Source organism: Schistocerca americana, chromosome 6 (assembly GCF_021461395.2).
Source record: "Schistocerca americana isolate TAMUIC-IGC-003095 chromosome 6, iqSchAmer2.1, whole genome shotgun sequence".
In the NCBI taxonomy this organism is placed as follows: domain Eukaryota; kingdom Metazoa; phylum Arthropoda; class Insecta; order Orthoptera; family Acrididae; genus Schistocerca; species Schistocerca americana.
The window spans coordinates 569,833,641-569,859,193 of NC_060124.1; the positions used below are offsets into that span (position 1 = coordinate 569,833,641).

The 25,553-nt window shown below is 42.8% G+C and overlaps 1 protein-coding gene across 1 annotated transcript in view; it reads right to left on the reverse strand.

The window, feature by feature from the left end:
- LOC124619718 overlaps window positions 1-25,553 on the reverse strand; it is a 1,383,482-nt gene that overhangs the window by 106,775 nt on the left and 1,251,154 nt on the right. Inside the window, exon 5 of the mRNA XM_047146279.1 lies at window positions 4,835-5,018. Within this exon, the coding sequence (XP_047002235.1) occupies window positions 4,835-5,018 (184 nt within the window). The remainder of the gene's footprint in view (window positions 1-4,834; window positions 5,019-25,553) is intronic.

Below are 25,553 nucleotides of genomic sequence, written 5' to 3' on the forward strand. Positions count from 1 at the left end.
TCGAGGACTAGGTTTCAAACGCTACTCTGAGATGAAAAGACTGGCACGGGGGAGGAGAGGAATTCGTGGTGAGCAAAAAAAGTTTTCACACAAATGAAAGGTTGGAAATTTTGTCCTCAATTAATATATTCTGAAACTTAGGTGAACAAGTATCACTGCCATATCCGTGCTAGTCTTAACACAGTCACTCATAATCCCTTTCAGTCACGTTAGCAAGTTTATGGTGTTGCATTTCCCGAAAACGTAATAGCTACAAAAATACTGATTGTTTGTGATTGAAAGTGCTCGCCAAATATTAAGCGTGCCGGTACCTAATACAGTCACAGTTTTTAGCCACCGACCTGCTCAATACGCCACGGGGAATATATGTCTTTTCTCGTCACAAATTTCACTTAAAAATTCCGAAATTTCTACACGCCCATCGGAATAATTATGCCGTCACTTTACCACACTTTTGATGTATGGAACACTGCTAGATTCGGCAACTTATCATTTACATCGGAGCTGCTACTACACACGTCCCAACTGTTTCATGGCTAGGCATCGACTCCTTCTCTAGAATACTCTCAGTCTTCTCCATCAGCAGGGAACGGCGCGCGAAGAATATTGCTTTACCATTGGTCATTTTAATCAACAGCCGATAGCAAAACTACATTCTACCGCGTCAGTCCGCGCTTCTCATCAAAAACCAATCGCAAAATAGTAAACCTAACGATGCACTTTTTACCGACGTAATTAATATGCTGAAGTTTTGCTTATGCATAAAGTTATTTACTATTGTTATTTATACCTGAATTAACTTTCTCTTTACCATAAACTTACTTTACAAATCTATTCTACAAAAATCCTCTTTGTTCATATTCATACTTATTTGAAATGTTCCCACACTAAATGGTTCAAATGGCTCTGAGCACTATGGGACTTAACATCTATGGTCATCAGTCCCCTAGAACTTAGAACTACTTAAACTTAACTAACCTAAGGACATCACACATCACCCAGCCATCATGAGACAGAGTAAATCCCTGACCCCGCCGGGAATCGAACCTGGGAACCCGGGCGTGGGAAGCGAGAACGCTACCGCACGACCACGAGCTTCGGGCCCACACTAAATCCAACTACGCAACACGTTACACAATTATCTTCATATTAACCTTAAACCACACTCACGCATCATTCATACTGCTAAAATACATTTATAACATTTTACCTACACAAAAAGACATAACAACACTTTATGAAAATACTAGAACTGTTCATGAAAAACATTCTATTACTTTAGTGCACTCTAGTGGGCACAATCGAAACTAGAATCACAGTCCCCCTAGCCAATATTGTGCTCTATCGGCTGATACATAAACTACGTGCGCGTCCAGTCTCGCGTCACCATCTGTCACTATCCATATCTGAGACAAATCTCCCACTTGACCGCCTCCAATGCAGGATCGTTATACGGCGCTACGCCTCAGTGGGTGTTAAATCTGTTTAGCAAGCGTATCGTTTTCACTTCCTCGAAAAGATGTGAAACCATCTCCAAATATTCGGTTAAGTGTTGTAATTATCTGTGCTGCACAGGAGGAGGTCTGTTGTGTTGGTACCTCATGGCATCTAATGTCGAATGGGTCGTTTGACACAATAACGTCGCTTACATATAGAAGCTTAATGTTGCAAAGTGACAAAGGCGCGTACGAATGTTTGCAGGCAGAAGGGATGCTGGTCTGTCACACTGCGCAAAACAACTAATGGGTCACTTTTTTGGAACATCGTCATTTCCCTCCGTTGCGAAGAAGAAGTTTCAAATGTGGGTCAAAGGTGCCGTACATCCTGCCCTTGTAATGGTGTAAAAGCGTGGCGCCCTGCAATGCCACCCTCAGGCTCCACGAACACTTCAAACAGCTAAATTTCGGCACATGCGAAAGACTTATCGTTGGGCAGGATCTACGCGAAATTTGGTGCCAATGCGACCTCTTTTACCCACGTTACGCCTTGTATGAATATCTGAGCTCTGACCTTTCTCTCGCATGCGTTGACAACTTGTTGTTGCCCGGGAATGACGTCTCAGGCGCCATGCTTTTGATTTTTAAAGAAAAATATTGTAGTCACCTTTGAGACAAATTTTAAACTTCGGTGTTTGACGATCTTTCACAAAGTGCTATGTATTAATTGGGAAATTTCTACCCAAGTGTAGCTCACCTATAAAGGATACTGCGTTCAGAACACTTAAGTACTACGACTCCCACCATGTTGTATTACAGGAAGACAGCGAAGCAATTTAGAGCCGTACTGTTACATTTGTTACCGGTAGGTTCGACCAGTAAGCGGGTATGACAGAAACGTTACAAGAAATCAAATGGGAATCCCTGGAGTGAAGAAGATATTCCTCCGCGACACCATACCGAGAAAGGTAATGAATTGGAATCTGCGACACCCCACAAAACTATCCTACTGCCACTAACACACTTGGTCCAGTGTATTAATGAGACAACTGCATATGTTAGACGCCAACGTGCAATAACGATTCAAAGACGGCAGGTGCCAAAACTAGCACTGGATTCCTAAAATACGTGATATAAGTAAAACGAAAGCAGTAGGAATGAGATTTCTCAGGGAGGTTAGAAATGTTACTGGGGAAAACTGCACAAGAAACGGGGATACTAGGAATCAACTAGAAACTTATAATGCTAACGAAAAGATTGTAGAAGAGAAATCATTGCGAAAACAATGAGCCACGCCGGCTCGGATCAATCAACCGATCGCAAGATCGCGGTAGCGGGGCACGATCTTTGATGGTTCTCCACGTGATGCGGTTTGACCAGCATGGAGGTGGAAATAGTTGTCGGACCGAAATGGAATGAGCACTTGCTGGTTTACTTCTGCTGTCTGGCGCTGACAGTAAACGGTTTTGGCAGAGCATGGACCTCCTCCCGCGGAGACGGTGTTTTTGTTTGGCTGTGGTGGCGATGTGTCTCTGGAAACTTGCCTGTGCCGAGCGTGTAGTGATTTTGAGTGCCATTTCGCTACCGATTTATCAAATATTTTGGTGAGTTTCTTTCTGTGGCTTCTGTGCCTTGTTTTGGTAAAGTCGTAGCACAGCGACTAGTATCTCCTTCCCGGAAGATCTGCTGCGTTTGCTGTTTATGGTTGTTCCTTCCAAAAGAATTGAAGTTTACCTCAATAGAAGCAACTGTGTTTCATTACGTATGTTAGTCGCAACTGTTTGTGAAATTTGTGGAAGTTGTGTGGTCTTTGTTATAGAGCTAGTGGAGGTACTTTACTCATAACTGCCTGTTTAAATTGGTCATATTTCGAGTGGCTTACTGTGGACCATTTAAGGGCTGAACTGCGTGTTGTTCTTCCTTTCAAATACAGTGAAGTCCAACTTAATCGGAGTGCCTTTCATTGTAATCAGTTTAGTTAAGAATTTGCAAGACATTTTAGTGGAGCTGGTCTAATTTAATCAGAGCTCGTTTTTCACTTTAATCATTTCTCTTATGCATTTTTAAAACATTTTAATGGGATGGCTCCACTTTAATCAGAGTCTCTTTTCACTTTAATTATTTCAATTATGTATTCGTAAAACATTTTGGTGGGATTGTTAGTTGGCACACCCTGACATTTTCTATGGTAAATTCAGCTATAATAAGAATGTACCGTCCCACTGTATTTGTTACGGGCAGCCTGCTAAACAATGTTTGACATCTGAGATTCGGCTGCTTAGCTATTTGAGATAGTGGAGTTCACGTTAGTAAGAGCCGTCCGATTCTTTACTTATGGCTAGTGTTTTACTGCAAAACATATTAACAGTCTGCGAGTTGGGATTTTCTTCTGTTTCAAAATAGTGTGTAATGGCATTTCATGGTGCATAATTAACAGAAGTAACTGTCTGCCAATTAATTTTGGGGGCATGTAAGCCTTATTGTTAATCAGAGTGCTACCCAGCTGTTAAGTGCGTTGTTGACTATCACCATTTTCGCTGATTGTGTGGATTTATTTATGTTTGGCTCTTAAATGGTAATGTGCAGCCCTTTCTAAATCAGTGCACTGTTACTAGTCTTCTAAGGTTAGTTTATAGTCTGTTGTAGCTCACTCTGTACAGGATCTCCTGCATGCACCGGCACACCTTTGGGTGGCGATATCACACCGCCCATTCTGATCGTCGGATTGTCCTGTATATCTGTATAACTTCTCCTGGATCTACGTCACCAACGGACGTGATGCATTGCTTATGTTACTATTGTTCTTCACAAATATGCTGTAATTGTTTAAGATATATTTAAAAGTCAACAGAAAATTTTTGAAAATGTTAAGATTTAAATTATTAATATGCAGCTTGGCTGACTTCAGATACCTCTTCATATTTAACAAACTGCCTAGCTTCTTAACTGTGTAAAAGCTCTTTTGTTGACGTCAATTGCTGATCTCATTTCCTCATTAGTAGTCGACTAGTTGTTGAATTTCTTACTTGTTTTTAGAAGCTATCTTACTGGCGTCTTAAGTTGCTGGCTTTTGTTTGAAACATTATGCATGCTTTGAATTGTGAACTTGCTTTCTCGCCTCCAGGCCCAGCCCTAGCGCTCAGCAGCGAATGAAGTCGCTTTAGGGTACCTACGCCCGTTTCAGATATCATCTGCGAAGTATAAATGTAGAAAGAATCCCTCGTCAGGTCATGATTTACCGGCCAAGAGTAAGAATGCAGGTACGGAGATCCGAACAAAATGGCACGAAAAGTGAAGACACAACAGGCACAAGTGCCTAAACCTTCAAGAGTAGCAGAAGAAGAAGAAGAAGAAGAAGAAGAGAAGGAGGAGGAAGGGAGTTGCTCTGGAGTACTGACCGCGCTGCGGGACGGGCTCCGGCCGGCTGCCCAGCTGGAGCTCGGCCGCCTGGAAGTAGATGTCGGCCACCTCGGCGGCGCACTTTAGCGACAGCCGCCCCTCCGCGAAGTCGGACGGCAGCAGGCGCGCGCGCAGCGACGCCCCGCTGGAGCGCTGCTGGAACGGCGACTGGCTCTCGTCCTCCTGCAAAGTACAACAGCCGGTCAGAAAGTACAGCTACCCGCTGGAGCGCTGCTGGAACGGCGACTGGTTCTCGTTCTCTTGCGAAGCACAGCAACCAATCCGTTAAGTTCAGCCGTCCGTAGCCCGCCGCTCAGCGACTTCCAGTGTCGACTAATCGTTGCATGTCACGTGACTAACAAATCATTCAGGGGCAGCTCTCAGAGCTTACCTGAGAGCCCGCGGCCCACCGAACGTTGGCTGGGATGAGGAAGCACGCATCTGACGTTTGAGCTAAGTACAGCTATTTACATGGTACACACGTAATGTTTATTTTTACATTTTATGCGAGTCTTTTGGCCTTTTGGGCGTTCTGTATTAATGCTGGTCCACGCCTCTTTAGGCAGTTTGTAGCTTTAGTGTGCTCCGAACAAGGCGTGGCTATCCGCGCCGAAAACTAGGTCAACATTCTATTTGCAATCGAGGCGGATACTTTATAATCATTAAATTATTCACGATTGCTGATGCGCTGAAATGTTAGAAGTTCTCATATTTTAGTGATGTTCATGTTGAATAAGTAACTTTTTTATCTTCAGCCTGAGAGGTTTTAAGCGGAGATACTTGCGATCTAGCCAGGTCAGCAGGAACCACATGTGTGAAAAAGCTATAGTCAATTATCCAGGATTAAAACTTAATTACTTGTACAGTGAAATCGCATCTGGCCAGTTAACTGGTCGCCTCCTAATTTTTTCAGAAAATTGCGTGATATTATGTTTTATTTTTGTGTAACATTAGCTAAAAACTGTAAGTAGTTGTGTTACTAGTAGCGTGCTGTGTTGTTATCGTGCTTATTTTCGTCAGCTTGTAGTGCCGCCTGTCAGGAAAGGCGAGAACTATCACATTCTGAGAACGATTGTAGCTGACATCCAACAGTTTTATGCAGTCAGAATTGAATAATTTAACACGATCAGTGTCTGCTCAGCAAACTGATGTTCACTGTCATAGAACTTAACAATTTACGCAATAAAAGAAAGAAGCGAAGTGTCAGAAGTGGTGAGATGTAGTCATGTACGTGCTACAGTCATTTTAGGTAAATTTCTACTGTAGTTAATTTTGTTATTCCGATTTCTAATTGTTTCGTCTTTACCGACAGCTGTTACTACCTGTATTTTTTTCCTTACAGCTTCATGAACTTTGAAGAGCATGAATAAGCAGCAACTTTACATCCTCTATTTATGTCTATTAATTTATTCAACTTGAGTTTCCTGTGCGTTCTTATGGCCAAAGGTTATTTGTTGTAGTGCTTGTTTTCTTTATAAAATGAAGATTAATAATTACACTACCAAATTTCCTCTGCCTCACAGAATTGGTTTGCTGATGTTTTTTTTTTTTTTTAACAAACAACATTTTCGTTCAGGGGGAAGTTTGACAGTTGCCCGTTGTTAATTTTGACAAAAAATGGTTCAAAAGGCTCTGAGCACTATGGGACTTAACATCTATGGTCATCAGTCCCCTAGAACTTAGAACTACTTAAACCTAACTAACCTAAGGACAGCACACAACACCCAGCCATCACGAGGCAGAGAAAATCCCTGACCCCGCCGGGAATCGAACCCGGGAACCCGGGTGTGGGAAGCGAAAACGCTACCGCACGACCACGAGATGCGGGCAATTTTGACAATGTGGCTACAAAATTTCAGTCATCACATCCTCAAAGCGTCGGGGTCTTTCCAGAAAGTGGACATTGTGTGTACGATTTTATCTCAATCCAAACTCTACTGGATCGGACTAGGCGGATAATTTTTTTAATATTTTCCTGTCTTGATATTTTGCAACTTTAATCATTAATCTACAATTTTTCTCGCACGTACAGGTTGAGTCAGAAGCAATGGTACCTGCATTGACGGGTGATAGTATTAGTGATTCTGAACAAAAAACTTCATCTGTACATATACCCTGTTCCGAATAGTTTAATTTCACTATCGCGCTTTTTTCTTGAGTAACTTGAATACGGCACACTGCAGCGAAAACGTGTCGCTGTGCAAAATTAAGCTACACTAATTGTCCTACCTAAAAGATCCTATTCATTTTGTTCTCTAGGGCAAAGACAGCACGAGAATACTGGAAACCCCACGTGACTCACATACGCTGTATCTTAGGTACTTTTTGTAAGCCAATTTGAGGTAGTTTCCCGACTTGACACGCCATAAGTGTCCAGGACCAAATTTTTCGTCTCAACTTCTTCCTGTACACAACTCTGGCACATTGTAAACAATGACAATATTTGGATAACACAGAAAATAAATTAAACTTGTTCTATCTCGGAAACTATTCGGGGGGTATTTCCATATGAAGTTTCTTGTTCAGCATCACTAATACTATCAGCCCTCAAACCATATACCTTTTCTCGTGGCTTACCCTGTATAGTGCTTCGGTCGTAATTACCGACTCGTGACAACTGAGGATATTGAATTTTTATTGTATATTTTGCAGAGACGAAGTGCATAGTTTTACTTTCTCATTGTTACGTAATTACTTCTAACTTTCGATACCTTTACTGCAGGTATTACACGCGAATAAGACTGTGAAAGTAGGTTTGAAATCGATATCCCACAGATGCCAATGATTCTGGAAAGCTGAAACTTTTAGTGGACAAAGTAGGGAAGAAAAAACTAAGGTGTTCTTTGCAAAGAAAGTACACGAGCATTAACTTTGAAGAAGTTGGAGAAACCATGGAAAACTTGGACTACATTCCCACTGTTTCTAACAGCTAAAGCTGTGTGTTAACCACAGTGCTCTATTTCTCACAGGCCTCTGTAAATATAAATGGCCGTAAAATGTTACTTATGTGTCTCTTAGTTATGACTAATTTTGTTGAAATCCACAATCTGATGGAACTAAATTAAGATGGAAATTGCTATTTGTATTTAGAAGAGCAATAGTGGCCATCAGCTTTTAACCATATTTCGAGTGATCGTTCTGAAGCTACTATTGGCCTACTTGCGTTACAGCTGAAGTATTTCTTGATTGTATATTTTATTTGCCGATATAAATAGAAGTATTACACTGTCTTATTAGTTCGCGATAGCCATAGCCCAAATTATATAAGCAGTTTCGTTAACACTAAGTGCTTTATGGTTTCAACGTCTCGCTGTTGCATTATTGCATAGGACTGTGTGATGAGAACCAATGGTGATTCTGTATTTATAAATAACTGAGTTATATAATAGCCGGAATAGCACAGTGTATTTCGCAATGAAAGAGGCAATGATGAGACGTAAACAATCACGACGCGTTCTGTAGTCAGAGGAACCATGAGGAGATTGGAAGGAGTCTGCAACGATGGAGATGCAGAAAGAGAAACAGATGATAAACTAGCTGTATGACAAACGAGTATGCCTCCCAAGGGACTTAAGCTTCTCCCTGGTAAGGCAAAAGCTCAGAGATTTCCGATTCCTGCTTCTGTAATTCACGAGATGAAGGATGAATCGACTGCAACAAATGGAAAATGCAGAGAGATTAATGGGGTGAGGAGAGAAAAACTGGTTCAGGTTTGTCCACAGGGACATGAAACGATTTTCGCAAAGAGAATACCTCAAACTTACGTGAACATGAAGTCTAGAATCTCATACAGGAATGAAGTAACAAGCTGTAACAAGAACGAGCAAAGCTTACTAACTTAAATGTAGTGCCAGTGAAAGGCGTGTTGAATGCCAATTTTTAACATGTAATATCACCTTTCTAATTCTGTTGATATGAGCTGCATAATAGTGAGGTATCAATATAATAACCAATGTAACATGAAAAACAAATTACTTAATAACTTTTGGTAACAGGTACAAGTCCGTAATGTTGAACGTAGGCGTGAAATGCATATAAAACTACACTGAAGGGATAATGAAATTGTTTCAACTGCTTAATATCATGCAGTGCCACCGCGACCACGCATAAGTACCGCAGCACAACGTGCCATGAACTCGACTAACGTTTGAAATATCGTTGGAGGGAACTGTCCATAAATCCCTAAAAATACGACGGGAGTGGAGATCTCTTCTGAACAGCACGTTGCAACGCTTCTCAAATATGCTCAATAACGTTCACGTCTGAGCAATTTGGTGGCCAGCAGAAATGTTTCACCTCAGTTCCTGTAGCCACACTGTAGCAATTTTGGATGTGTGTGGTGTCGCATTGTCCAGTTGGAATTGTCCAAGTCCGTCGGAACGGACAAAGGACCTGAACGGATGCAGATGATCCGACACAATGCTTACGTATGTGTCACCTGTCACAATCGTATCTAGACTCATCAGGGGTCCTGTATCACTCCAACTGCACACGCCCTACACCAGTCCCCTGCTGACATGCAGGGTCCATGGATTCAAGAGGTTGTCTCCATACCCGTGCACGTCCATCCGCTCGATTCAATTTGAAACGAGACTCGTCCGACCAGGCAACATATTACCAGTCATGAACAGTCCAATGTCGGTGTTGACGGGCCCAGCCAAGGTGTAAACCATTTGTGTCATGCAGCCATCAAGGGTACACCTGTGGGCCTTCGGCTCCAAAAGCCGATATCGATGATGGTTCGCATGCTGACACTTGTTCCTGGCCTAGCGCCAAAATCTGCAGCAAATGGCGAAAGGGTTGCACTTCTGTCACGTTGCACGATTCTCTTCAGTCGTTGTTGGTCCCGTTCTTGCAGGGTCTTTTTCCCACAGCAGCGAAGTCGGAGATTTGATGTTTTACCTGATTTCTCATATTCACGGTACACTCGTTAAATGGTCGTACACGAAAATCCCCACTTCTTCGCTACCTTCGAGATGCTGTGTCCCACCGCTCGAGTGCCGACTATGACGCCACGTTCAAACGTACTTAAATCTTGATAACCTGCCACTGCAGCAACAGAAATCGATCTAACAACTGCGCCAGACACTTGTTGTTTTATATATGCGTTGCCGACTGCAGCGTTGTATTCTGCCTGTTTACATGTCTCAGTATTTGAATACGCGTCCTTGTATCAGTTTCTTTGGCGCTTCATTGTAGGTGAAACATTGTAGAAAACAACTGACTTTGAAATGAAAATAGAAACCAATGCTGAGATATTTCCCTCAGAAGAAATATGGCAGTGGGAATCGGTACAGCAAAGTGTTGCCAATTCTCTCTAGTCTTTCACAGTAATAATTATTATTAGAGGTTTTTTTTCAGAATATTAGAAACAGCAACCACTTGAGAACTATATAGCAATCACGAAGCTGAGAAACAAGAAGCGACACATTCGTTAAGCGTAGTTTGCACGTGAGTGTACAAATACAACAACATCACATGTAGTGGACGAGTGTTGTGGTCGCACCGAAAAATGTGCAATCGAAGAAGAGAGACACTTAGTCACATTTATGAGTTTCAAATAAGATGAGCATAGATACTAAATATATGTGCTGTCACGTACATCTGCTCCACAAGGCACAGTAACACTCATGTTAGCTGACAATACGTGTTGTGTACTGTTTCGCACACAACAGTTAGGATTGGTGGGCTCTAGAGTGGTGCAGCAAGTGTCATTATAGAGAAGCTGAAGAGGAGCAGAAATAATTTGCGAGAAAATTCACACATTAAGCAGAGGATTTACTTGTATTGCTCCAAATTTACGAAGACTCATTATATATAATACAGCAAGAATCAGAGTGCAGCTGATACAACAGAAGTAAGAATGAGGCTCTCTGAAGTTAAGTACAAACAATAGTGTCGGAGCCTCGACTAGGCGACGTGTACATAGCGTCACTAAACGAAGTGGCTCCGAGTGCGTGTCGGCTGTGTCACCGCCGCTGACACTGTTATACGAGATGCATTCAAGTTCTAAGGCCTCCGATTTTTTTTCTCCGGACTGGAAAGAGATAGAAACATGCGCATTGTTTTAAAATGAGGCCGAGTTCATTGTCAATACGTCCCTGAGATGGCAGCACCGTACGGCAGATGGAATTTTACCGCCATCGGCGAGAATGAGAACTGTTTTAAATACTTAAAACGGCGACGTTTTCCTTACTTGAACAGCGTGCAATCATTCGTTTTCTGAATTTGTGTGGTGTGAAACCAATTGAAATTCATCGACAGTTGGAGGAGACATGTGGTGATGGAGTTATGGACATGTTGAAAGTGCGTTCGTGGGTGCGACAGTTTAATGAAGGCAGAACATCGTGTGACAACAAACCGAAACAACCTCGGGCTCGAACAAGCCGGTCTGACGACATGATCGAGAAAGTGGAGAGAATTGTTTTGGGGGATCGCCGAATGACTGTTGACCAGATCGCCTCCAGAGTTGGCATTTCTGTGGGTTCTGTGTACACAATCCTGCATGACGACCTGAAAATGCGAAAAGTGTCATCCAGGTTGGTGCTACGAATGCTGACGGACGAGCACACGGCTGCCCGTGTGGCATGTTACCAAGCAATGTTGACGCGTAATGACAGCATGAATGGGACTTTCTTTTCGTCGGTTGTGACAATGGATGAGACGTGGATGCCATTTTTCAATCCAGAAATAAAGCGCCAGTCAGCTCAATGGAAGCACGCAGATTCACCGCCACCAAAAAAATTTCGGGTAACCACCAGTGCTGAAAAAATGATGGTGTCCATGTTCTGGGACAGCGAGGGCGTAATCCTTACCCATTGCGTTCCAAAGGGCACTACGGTAACAGGTGCATCCTACGAAAATGTTTTGAAGAAAATATTCCTTCCTGCACTGCAACAAAAACGTCCGGGAAGGGCTGCGCGTGCGCTGTTTCACCAAGACAACGCACCTGCACATCGAGCTAACGTTACGCAACAGTTTCTTCGTGATAACAACTTTGAAGTGATTCCTCATGTTCCCTACTCACCTGACCTGGCTCCTAGTGACTTTTGGCTTTTTCCAACAATGAAAGGCACTCTCTGTGGCCGCACATTCACCAGCCGTGCTGCTATTGCCTCAGCGATTTTCCAGTGGTCAAAACAGACTCCTAAAGAAGCCTTCGCCGCTGCCATGGAATCATGGCGCCAGCGTTGTGATAAATGTGTACGTCTGCAGGGCGATTACGTCGAGAAGTAACGCCAGTTTCATCGATTTCGGGTGAGTAGTTAATTAGAAAAAAAAAATGGTCGTACACGAAAATCCACACTTCTTCGCTACCTTAGAACTTGACTGCACCTCGTAAAGCGGCGGGAGAGGGCACTAATGTTACGGAACTGCTAGAGGCGCGACTCAGTGGGCGCGCACCATTGGTACCGTGAGGTGCCGCGCCACTGCCTTCGGCGTCTGACCGAATTTTGCTACGCTGTTGCCAGTTTCGGCATGTGACCGAAACTTGCTACTCTGTTGCCGACTATGATATGCCAGTTGGGTGGTATCGATACGGGTTACAGATTTTCCGTACATATACCATACATGTGTGGAGAACAGGAAATAAGACATATAGCAGAGCCCTACACATTACCTCCGGGGTAACAGAAGCCTTACTAAAAAGTTGTCCTGAAATTTTATGTGAATTTAACCGACTTTCTCCTCGTGTCTGATAGTTTAAATTAAACACAAAAGTTAGGTAAACAAATACGTAGCTTGTCGCAGTACCTCTCACATTGCAAGTTTCATGTGCACTGCTGCTGCATGTAAGACAAAAGTAAAGTTATGTTATTAACTTCTGTATTTGTTTTCGTGTGCAAGTCTGCAGTTATGATGACCATTGAAACCCTTGTGCCACAGTACCACAGCACGCCGCTAGAGGAAACACAATAAAACGTCGCAGCCCACTGGTAAAGCACATTATCGTGACGTAATTGCTTTTCGGCATCAGCGGAAATAGAGCTGTGAAGAAAATCCGGAGGACTTCCCTAGCCGTCAGTATTGCCCTGAGGCAGCTCCATCGTTTGCGTGAGGCCTACTGCCGCCAGTAAATTACCACACGTTACTTCATTTGGGGTGTCATCTAGTTTTGACGCCTATAGCGGCGGGCTATGGTATAATAGCGAAGAGATATCATTGTGTATCAGTACTTGAGACAAGCGGAACTTCGGTGAGACGAACATTTGTCGTACATCATGGACTTTTTCGTAGCTGCAGGCTTCCTATAGAACAAAACAGTGTCTATCAGTCTCTGACTTCCCCTTAATGACAAGCTGTCTGAAGCCACAGAAACATTAACTGAATTTAACCCTATGTTTCGTCACAAAGAAACCATGCAAATGGGAACTTAACCACCGGATTTCATATCAACCTATCAGGGGATGAACTTCACTAAATGCTTCCTAGTATCTTTCTCTCACCGCGTAAATGAGGTTAATGACCACAGGAGAAGGAACGGCCTGCAGGTATGATTTCAAATTGACATTTATCCACCGAACGGAGCACAACCCTCGACTACAGGAAACATTAAACACTATGGTTCCTGTTTCTTATTACATTAATCATCGATATTCTGGAAGGATTAGTTTAAGGAAAGAACGCAGTATGGACTCTCATATGCGCACACAAAAGGCTCCAGTATTCTAAGAGCAAGCAAAGTCAAATCTCAAAAAAATCCAAAGCAAGAGGTAGATGGCTACCTACCGTAGCTTGCAGACAGGCACAATTAAAAGACACTTACCCGAACAGCTTTCGGCCACAGCTTTCGTCAGATAAATAAAAAAAAAAAACATGCACTCATAAATTCACGCAAACAAGTACATCTCACGCACGCATGACCGTATGTTCCAGCAGCTCGGACCAGACTGGCATACTCGTCCGAGCTACTGGAGAAGGCGGTCGTGTGTATGTGAGGTGTGTTTGTTTGTGTGAATAAATGGGTGTGTTTTTTTTATTTTTCTGACGAAGGCTGTGGCCGAAAGCATTATGTGTAAGTGTCTTCTAATTGTGCCTGTCTGCAACTTAACGTCTCATCTTTACGGTAAATAACCATCTATCTTTTCCGTACATTTTTGATATTACAAACTGGAGTTTCCATTGTTCAGAGTCAAATCTCGACATTTTCTAGTAAAGGCTGGAACCTCAAAACTGGCTTGTGGTTGAGTGTTAGGAGTTTGGTAGAGGGCAATAATTTCGGGAATGCTTCGATAATTTGCTGGTAAAATTTTGATAGTCGAAATGTCTTTACTCTGAACTCGGTCTGATGTCGGTACCTGTGTATCGACTGGTAAGTGTTCATCAGAGTACCTGAAACTACAGCCTAGCCCAAGAAAAAAACCATGTGCACTCCATAGGTACCCTTCCACCTAAGAGGCTGCGTCCATGGTGAAGTGCACCCCTAATCTACCAACAGGAGTCCCAGAATCCTCCACTCAATAACCCATGTCTACAAATCTGTAGCCAAGACCGTGATAGAGTCGGCGGAGACTGATTGAGACCCTCCACTCTGCTGCAAACCAAATAACCCCGATGAACTCTGAGAACAATGCTGCAAATTTCAATCTCTGATTGCACCCCACGCACCAGGCCAGCAGCCTTCACCACCACTACCAGCCACATATATGAATTGAGGATTGCCTCATAATCCATGCGGTAGGCGTCATTGTTGGCGACGTGTGCTACAACTTGCAGACGAATGCAACCTGCATGCAATGCCACCTCCACATCTTAGGTCTCCCAGCAGACATATCAAATGCGCATCCGCTTTGTTTCCAACCCTGAACACTACCTTTGTAAGGGGCTCCAGGTGGATCTCCTAAGAACTAGCAAGCCCCTGCCCGGGAGTGCCTACTCTCACCCTGCTGAGGGAACAACCACCACTTCACTCACATCGAATAGGCGCGGCCAGACGCCCAGCCTCCACATTGGCCCTCTGCCTCGAGCAGCGCGAACACACTACTTTCCGCCACTCACCCTGCCGCGTGGGCGAGTTCATCGTGTTGGCTTCACTAAGACGTGCTACGGGGGCAGAGCTCATGGGCGAAAGAACCTACACCTGTGGTGTCCCATGCAACACACCATATTATCCTCCATTATTGCAGCCCCAGGCAGCAGCGTTAAGGCGACTCGTCATAGCCAAAACCACACGCAACTGTTCGCGAAGTGCTGACAGTTCCTCGTGCGTCCACACACAGCACACACCCATTCTGTTCGCCATAACAAGATCAACGGAAGAAGTAAACTATGAAAGACTAAAGATACCTAAATACGCAACTTGTTACCCTTCTGAAGTGTCAGCAATGGACACTGATACCTTAAAGAACTGTGTAGCTAGGTATTCTGGAAGAAATGACAATTCAGCTACAGACTGCTTGAATATACACGCGAGATTGAACTTCGTAAAAACAAAAATTTAAGCAATATGCAATGTGTTCGGAAACTCCCGTTACGAACTTCTAGGACTTTTGGAGGGGAATGTGTATACTATATTTTGAATAGGAACCCATGTCCGGAAATGAACCGTTTTCGTTCAGTTCAGTTCAGATGGTTAACTCATCTACTTCTGCCTGAGGAACTGAAATCGGCATGAAGTAGCACAATTACTTGGTAACAACTCGAAAGGAAACATAACGAAACCCATTTAACACTTAAGCACGCATATTTGTGTGCAGTCCTAAAGCATCGAATGCACACCCACCGGCGTAGCGCCGTGAAACGGCATCAAAAGATGCTGATACACGCGCCAATGGAAAGAGCGGGCAGCGCCACACCTCCAGGAAGACAGAGTTCAGCGCCCCCTGTCAACGCTGCCTTACCCCTTTCATGGATAAAACTCATTTTTTACAGTTTTTTAAAATATTAAGGTGATACCAGTTTCTTTTCAGTCCCATTATTATATTTTCACCACCAAATATTTTTTAAGTTCTCCGTTTTTTCACAACAGGAAGTGGGACACAAATGTCCCATGAACCAACGCAAGATACTTTTTCTGCTGACTGACTGATTTTGTAATTTTATTTTTCTAGCCATAAACTGGATTTTTGCAGAGAATAAAATAACTACAAATTATACATGCATGTAATCTTTTTATTTGTGTAGAGCCAGTGTAAAAAATATTCATTACATTTCAGTTTTCATGATACGTGATCAATACTTACAAAACTTTACATGCCATGAAACTTGGAAAAACATGGTGTGGCACAGAGTGGTACACCACAAGCAGTGCAAACAACTTTTGTTCTCTTCTCTTTAGAGTTTGTGCTGCAGAATCTGCATCGCTTCCCAGCGCCACTGTCTTTCGGTACATGTTTGCCTACGTTCACGAGCCGGATGTCATCTGGCACACTAGAGACTCCTCTCTTTGCTGGGAAGAAAGTGGGCATTGATCCCCTCTTTTTCCTGGATGAATACCCATTAATCAATTGTCTTGCTAATCTTTACAAATAATGTGTGCTGGGACACATGTGTCCCACTAATTTTATTTCGATTATGAGATAGTACAATCGCTGAGAAGTACATTCCACACTGTATTTGTACTAAAAAATGATTATTAAGTTAATAATAAGATGAATTACTTACTTCAGACAACGCTGGAAAGTGAGAAATGATGAAAACTGAAGAATGACACAAATAAGTGGCGTTGCAGCGGCCATATATACACGCCAGTCAACAAAAGTAGTCACCGCTTCTCTATTGCCTTTGCAGTGCAGTCCCGATTTTTTTCTTAGGTTCAGTACAGTCGTCCCTAGATGGCAGCACCGTGCAGAGCTGGGTAACATATATCCCGACACTCGAACTGGCGCTCAAAGTTTGTGGGACATATATGACCCATCAACCACGAAAGCGTTAACCCGCCGCCCATCGCTGGTAAGGCCAGTTAGGTCGTAGACTTCGATAGCATCAGTACTGAGTAATAGAAAGACGATACTTCACCTACATTCTGCGAGTGATCATAGATTGTTAGCGCACTTGGATGCAGGAGGTACAGGAAGTACAGGAACTTCATTGTTTCTCCCTTAACAGAAATAAAGCGCGTTGTGGGAAGCAGTCGCCTTCCGTTTCTGGCAGTGGCGCCGCTGTGGCAATCGCAGATTTGGTGTCTCCCTCTGGTGGGAAAGGTTGCCTGTTCACGTTCATTTAAGGGGAACTATGAGCTCGCCAGTTGGTCAGCCTGCGTGAGTCTGGATTCAGTCTGGAGCCAGTCTCTCGTCCCCAGCTTGCCAGTCTTCCTCTCGTCCCAATTTGGGACGCAGTGAACTCAACGAGTGGTCCTCCGGTCAAGGGCTTAGTTCCTGCATCTGAGTCTGCGCGTTAGGCCGCCAGTCTGATCGACTTGCTCAAGCAACGGTCATTGGCGGTTGGATCGATCGGTTGGTCGGTCGCCCATTGAGACACAAGATGACTGGTCCGCCTTGAGCGTCGGCGCATGTGAGGTCGCCACGTAAGTCCAGTGGGCCTCGCCGTATAGCGAGGGGTAGTGGCTTCGCGGCCGACACGAGAGTAACAGGAGTCAACCCACGACATCAGTCTGGCCGGTGCGAGCTGTGACGCCGTGAGACGGGAGATCGGCGCGCATTCCTGCGACCGTTGAAGCGGCTGGCAGCGGACCGTTCTGGATAGTGTTTTGGGAGTGCTGCGCCAGGTCTTCGCCAGAAATCGCAGTTTATTAGAAGTGATTGGTGATATGTTGTTTCATTTACTTGTTAAATTCTACTTCGTTTCTTGGTGAGGTTACCAGCCGCTTGGTTTTGGTGTCGTCCCACCATTCTTCTCCGTTTGCCCACCCGCGGGAAGGTGGTTATTTATGAATTGGGTGGTCCGTTTTCCCCTTGTGGAGTAGGGGTGGGTTAGAGCAACCAGCGGTTCGGGTTGTTCGGTAATCTCCCTATCAATCTGCCGTACGTTAATAGCTGCCTCTGTCATGTTTGTCGGTTTCGGTGTGATGACGAATTTATTGCTTGAAGTGTAATGGCCTAATTCAAATGGTTCAAATGGCTCTGAGCACTATGGGACTTAACTTCTGAGGTCACCACTCACCTAGAACTTTGAACTACTTAAACCTAACCAACCTAAGGACATCACACACATCCATGCCCGCGGCAGGACTCGAACCTGCGACCGTAGCGGTCGCGCGGTTCTAGACTGTAGCGACTAGAACCACTAGGCCACTCCGGCCGGCTAGCGGCCTAATTCCTGAAATATGTTTTTATCTTGCCTGTCATCTTGAGAGACGGTATATATGTACTGTAGAGCATGTTTGGCCAAATTTGTATAATTTCATGTAAGATTCCATTTCATGGGCTTTTATTTAAATGGTCATTTTAGTATATAAAGTTGCCACCCTTCCACCGTAAGACTTTTCTAACAAGTTAAAATCTTTCGGTGACGAGTTAATCTTTTAATTATAGTGTTTTGTAGCATTTCCATCCCTCCTACGTGGTGCATAATTTCTGTGCTTGTGTGAATTGTTAAGACTTTTACTTTAAGCTAATCTGGTGTCTTGCAGATTTGCACCTGTGTAGTCTTTCAGAGGTTGTTGTAAGCGGTCGTGACTACGGCCGTGTCAAAAGGGAGCGGCAAGGTTCTCAACCCCAAAGCTCATACACTAAAAAATTTGTTTCTTTCTGTCTCTGAATAAATTGTAACCTGATATTTAAAGGGTGATTTCTGCTTATAATTTTAAATCTGTTTCTTTTAAAAAAACTTTTAGGAATAAAATTCCCACTTGTTAAAAGCAATTTCATTTAGATTTCATCAGTTACTCCCTGGCATCTACTTCCAAGCTCACATAGCGTGATTAAATGTGTTAATGTTCTTGATGAATCGCTAGTAAATAAAGCAAATTCTTAAGAACAAGTTTTGAAAGTAAATTCACGGTTCACTATTAATTAGAAAGTGTTTTGTACAGATGATTTTGGTTTCCTACCACTGGCCATCGCAACTTCTCTAGTTCCTTGTTGGAGTCGGTGCTGACTCCCCAAAGTATCCGACACAACAATTTGTATTAACATTCAAACATTACATGCTTATACTGTTCCGAAACAAAAAAAGGAGCCTAGCATACTGCACCTACAGAGCAGTACTGTCGCATTACAGCAGCAGCTCCATGTGGCGACCAACGCTGTTACAGACAATGTGCCTACGAAGCATGTTCTAGTGCACACGCTCCATCACACCTGGTGTGTCTTCAGTTTCTAGTGCAGCGACCAGAACTCGTGCCAGCAGATCTTCATTTGTCTCTGCAGGAGTCTCGTAAATTAAACTTTGCGTACGAACCTATAAGAAGTAGTCCATAAGAACTAAACCAGTCTATTCTGCAGCGAGAAAGGACCAGGTCGGCCTGTTCATCTTCCACCATATCACCTGTCAGATGTCTCTGACCCGCAAGAGAGGTGATGCACTATCACGCTCGAAGCACACTTGCTGAAGGACTTTCAGCGGCACAGCTTTCAAGAACGGTTCCAACACATTTTATAGGAAGATCAAGTTGGTACGACCACTTAGACCTAGAGGAAGGACGGATGGTACATCTGAATTGAAACCGTCATAGAACAGAAATGGTACGTTTCCAGATATATGGTCCTACTCAAAATATTATGTACTCACAAGTCCTAGAAGTTTGTAAAGGGAATTTCCGAACAACGTGTATGCTGCTAAGAAAACACAGTAAATAAGTAGCTTGCTAGTCTGGAAATGTCTCACAGGCGGCAGTTGGAGCTGGCCTACGTGGCTAACTACACTGAATTTGAGGCTGCTTAGTTCTGCTCCTTGCCATTGCTCTGGCAGTAGTTAATGCGGACGGTTCATAACTTGAAACACAAAACCAATTGAAATTTAAGAATGGAATTATCTTCCTAGGGTCGAAGTATTAAATGTACGATGCTAATTCACATTACTTCAATAATATGAAAAGAGAATATTACGAGAATTTATCAGGATCACTCAGCACCAAGCCATTGTAACATCCAAGAGATAAATTTTTGGCTACAGTGCGACGAGAGGAAATTATGCCTCTAACAGTTATAAACATTATGTATTCGACGTATGAAGAAACAATGAAAACTTATAGTGAATTAATTATTTATATAATATTCTATGATATAATTGGACATATCGATGTGTATCATACAAAGACAATGATAATTGTGAAGTGCTTTTATGATCTGCGTTTGTCTTCCTTTGTTTTTACCTTTTGTTGGTTGGCTTTTGTAGGTTCAGCACGCAAGACGCATATCAAACTGAGGTCTGTTGAGAAATTGTAATTATTTGTTAATTATTACTTGAAAATAGTGTTCATTATTATTATAAATATGAGTGAATAATTATTTGTAACTTTAATTCCTCTCTCAGTAAGCATTATCTGTGTTAATTATTTCTGCAAGGAGCGCAGCCACTGATGATAGCGATTTGTATCGCGTTTTTGTCTGTGTTTTCCTTAGAATCAAATCAAATGTTTGCTTGATGAAGTGTAAATAGTGCACAATACGAAAGTAGAGTTCCTGTAAAGTTCAATAACCATTTAAAATACGTATTTGCTCTAACAATAGAAAGTCTCTATCAATTGTCTGCCGCCATCTTAACAATTGTCTCAGCGGCAAATTCAAATTACGCAACTCTGCAGACATAAATGCTGAACGTAATACAAATGTGTAAAAATAAATGTGCACCGGTGGTCCCAAACTCATTTGAATGAAAATGATTCGAATCAGATTGGTTCTTTAAAAGCGGTGCTCATAGCACGATCGTTATAACAAACTTTTCTAGCTGATGTATGGAGCCGAAATTAATTACGCACGAGTTGCGAATGGTTCAAAATGGTTCAAATGGCTCTGAGCACTATGGCACGTAACTTCTGAGGTCATCAGTCCCCTAGAACTTAGAACTACTTAAACCTAACTAACCTAAGGACATCACACACATCCATGCCCGAGGCAGGATTCGAACCTGCGACCGTAGCGGTTGGGCGGTTCCAGACTGTAGCGCCTAGAACCGCTCGGCCACCCCAGCCGGCTCGTCAGCAGTACTGCCAAGTCCCAACTGCACTTGCAATATGAAGAACTCCATGGACAGATCTTAATGTCGTCAATGCTATGCACAGCACGGTCCAGGCAGTCATCAGTGGAGCTGCACTTCCAGACGCCGATCTAAAGAACAGCTTAAAAACGACATTACATTTCTCCATTTGAAAGCACAAATGACTTGTGCAGTTATCCCGTTCAGATTGAGGGGAAAACGTATTTTAGTAAAACTTAAAATGTGTGCAAAATGACCTCGACGAAAATGTCAGTAAGCAGTATGATACTACGCACTGTTGACGTCGGATGGACTATATCTCAGTCAAGTCAAGTAGAATACCAGGAATACCTGCCAAATGTGGAGACTGCATCGATAGATACATTGAGGCCAGAAAGTAATAAATGAAGTTGTGCATTCAAAGGAAAGAACTGAACATACGCTACTGAAGCAGAAACAACTGAGAAATATGTGCAGTTGTGCACTTCCAAGCTTTTTCACCTAGAGATAAATGGTTCAAATGGCTCTGAGCACTATGGGACTTAACATCTGTGGTCATCAGTCCCCTAGAACTAAGAACTACTTAAACCTAACTAACCTAAGGACATCACACACATCCATGCCCGAGGCAGGATTCGAACCTGCGACCGTAGCAGCAGCGCGGTTCCGGACTGAGGCGCCTAGAACCGCACGGCCACAACGACCGGCACCTAGAGATATATCATAGATAATACAGATTAACAAGATAGTTCTTTGCTTCCATGTTTTATCGCGTCTTGACTGTGTTATCATTTCATTGCACGCTGTTTGGTTCTTTAGTGGATACAGGAACGAGGAAAAGCTGCTGTTCATGAACAGAAAATACAAATACTAATTTATTCTACTTCCAATATCAAATAGTAAAAATAATATATAAATTTGTTGCGAAGATGTCAGTTGTTAACGCTAGAATTTAATGTAGAATTATACACACATACAAACGTTTATAAATCCGTCACTCTTCGATACAGTGTCTATTTAGAACATGTCGAACCCTGGCCACAGTGAAAGTCTGTAAATGCTGTTCTGCTGGTAAACACACGAAAAGGGCTCTGTGTCTTAATGTTCGAACTTAACTACACCCTCTGCTGGAACTCTGGAGAGGGGATGCTTGCATCTTATTGGCAGCGGCGTAATCGTTCGTAGCAGCGCCTCATGCCGCGATGGCTGTTGTAGGAAACGCGGCGGCGTAACTGGCGGCGCAAGTATTTCAAAGTGCGACCGACTGCATAACGGCCAATACCTCAGACTGATCCTGAGATGATGAACAAAATACAAATTCATGTCTCTGGCACCTACTTCGAATCTGTTCAGAGGTTTTCTCTTTTCTTATTTTTTTAAAGGAAGGGCTTATTCCCGCTGCAGACTACTGTGGCTACACCTGCGAGTCTGTCAGGAGAAATGACACAGAGTGTTAAGATTCGTCACTTAACGTATGAGTGACAGCTAGTAGCTCAATTAAAGTAGTGGTGAAAGGAAGTGATAAGATACAGCTTCTGCAGAGAAGTTAATAAATGTGTTACAAACATGGGCGACCGCAAAACATTTATTTCGATGGCAACCGGTTACGGTCAGCATTTGACCACCATCAGAACGTCATACCATGATGGTAGGCGGTGGCGGTGAATAGAGCAGATGTTGTGACTCCAAGAGCAACTACGGTTGACAGGACCCGCTTCATTCACAGCCATCGCCTCCCATCTTGGTACAAGAGTCTGACGATGATCAAATACCGACCCAAAAGGGGTACCACGGAAAGAAATGTTTTTTCGGTCGACAATGTAATTCATTTTAAAGTACTTATACCCAGACTGCTGTGTCTCCACGAGAAATGTTCTCAAAAGTTTCCTTGTGTAGAAAAACTGGAACTGGTTTCGAAAGCAGCTACCGTTTCATGAGTGCAGAACTTTACGACTACGTGGCCAAGCCGTTGCTCCAGCCAGCATTCTCTCATTGCCATAATCGTGGGTTAGGTGTATATCTCGCAACGAGAAAGATGAGAGTAGGGGTAGCTTACGCACGGAAGGACCATTTTTGAATCAAAAAAGGTTACTTAATAACTCCATTTGATATCTTAAGTGGAAATTCTTCGTAAGAGTTCACAAAGATGACACGGAAAAACCAAGCGTATTTAGCAACATAAGTCCGTCCGACACCTACAGAACACGCTTCACACAACAGCGATGTCAAACAGTGCGTAGGGCACTCTAAAGTCTTGACTACGCTGGTGGTAACAAGAATGTGTTTTCGTAGCTGGAACCTTGCAAGATGAATCCGGTCTTACAGTCTAGCACGAGAACCTATGTTCTACAAATTTAAGACATTTTTTATTGTCGAATCGTCGTGCGGAGCAACAAGCGAATTAAAGGATTTGGTGCTACACATATGGAACGGGTTTCTGCATTACCTTCTGAAAACAACGAGGCAGGTAAGAGTGACAGAAATTTTGACATGCATCCAGTACGTCATCAGAAGACTGGGTGAAATTAAGATTAGTCAGAAAGCGAATATGTTCTAAGTCCCATATGCATATGCCGACATTTTTGTTGTGTAACTACACCGTTAGGAGCAACCAGGTAGTAAACTGAAAGAAACTATCAACTTTAGCGCATTGTGTCAGACACAGTTCACATTTCTTGGCAAAACTTCCTGAGTGAGCATAGAGTAAACAGTACTTGTAGATGACGTGAAAACAAAAGGGCAGTATACTGTAGACGAATAAATCAGGTGATACACAGCGACTTTTCGTATATAGGCAGTAAAGTAGCGGGTGGTGGCAGCAGTCCACTGATTTAAAATATAGACCTTCAAATGCAAGAACAACATTTCTCAAAAGATATACACGCTAAGATCAAAGATAAATTTTAATATTAGGAAGTCTTCAATGAAAGTATTTGTCAGCCTTCCTGCAGCTACTAATGATGTGGTTTGTTGTCAGCACCCGTAAACATCATCGCTTGATGAGCGTTAACCATGATCTTAGCCACAGGAACAGGAAAAGACAGTCGATGGGGTGTTACACAGTTTTCTACGCTTTTTAGCCGGCTGGCCACCCCACTTATCTAAGATGTGGACACCACAGTGCCTCACGAGGATTGGACAGCTTTACTGACTCCTTACAGAGCATCGCATGGAAGGAGACGATGTCCAAAGGCAATCCAATTGCTGGCTGACTGTTTTAGATAACGTGGGAGGCTGTGTTTCTGATGATTTATTTCACTCTTATGCATCTCTCCAAACAAATTACAACCTGACATGATAATATCACAAAAAAAATAATTTTTTTATAAAATAACGAAAGCCACTCGGTCACGAATTATCAGGCTAATATGCACTTTCAGCTTCGAATCAATTAGTATCTGGGTTCAGTCCACAGTCCTACTGAAGTAGCTGTAGCTACGTCGGCGGCTGTTGGTTACCCAAAAATTTCGAGAGTCACATAAATAGCGAAAAACCAGGAGGACAAATAGGCTTGGTGACTAGACGTCTCACTCTTTACATCACCATGGATTAACTTGAAAAAAGTTTAGCATAAAGCAGCTTCGTTTACGTTACAAGTACCTCTCGATCTGGCGAGGATTTCTCAACAAATCAAGCATATCAATGCAGTTTCTCTAAAGAAGGAGCTTTCACTTCACTGCGGATCCAGGTATATATTTTATTAATTTCGTCGCTTCAACTTGTGAATTTCGTTTGTTGTTCAATGAGAATAGGGCAGTTTCATGATGAGTGTAATATTTCAACTAGTGGTAATAGTTCTTGTTTGTCTCCACGAAGACAGTGGCCAATTTGATCCTCGAGTCCAAAGGACGTAAAGCAACCAATAGAGCGGCATCATAATGTGTACGCAACAGGTACAAAACCTAGAATGCAAACATAAGATACCTATCGTTAGTTTAGGACAATGTTTTGTGAGCTTATGTAAATATGGAATTGTTCATGTACACTACTGACTCGTGGGATGGACAAAACTTATCTACCTCATACTATGGCCTGGTTGTCAATTAAGCAGCAACGTGGAGTAATTCATTAAATGTAATCCCGTCAAAGTGTATGCCATTCAGTCAACCCTATGTAGTGTACCTTTATGATAGGTGAAGCATTACATTCATCCCTTACAAAAGTCCAATATCCTCTTCACAGAGACAACGGAAATCACAGATTGAAGGGATGAAATTAATCAAATTTAAGCCTGGATCGGCAGTCAAGTGCAGGGTTCAGCTTTCAAGCAAATTCTGATATACTTGTTTTGCCATGAAATTTTTCTCAGAGCGCGTGTGTTTGAGAACGTTAACGAAGTTTCTTTTGCTAATGATAATCGCACTAAGAATGAGACTGTGGCATACGTGCTCCTATTTTTTATACTCATTGAACGTTTTTGTGATAGATATCACCGGGGCTATACACTAGTTCTCTTCCATTATGGAAGTAAAATTAAAAGCAAAAATTGATGTAGTAATTTTTTTCTCTGCATTTTCAGTTACTGTTACTAATACAAGGTCATACGATTTGTGATGATAAATTCTAATTTTAATAGTATTAAAATATCTTAATTGTTTTGTAAGTAATTCCAGTGTATTCCTCAGTATGCAATATTAGTGATGTCATTGACCACACATACTTCCGTGACAACAAACGAAA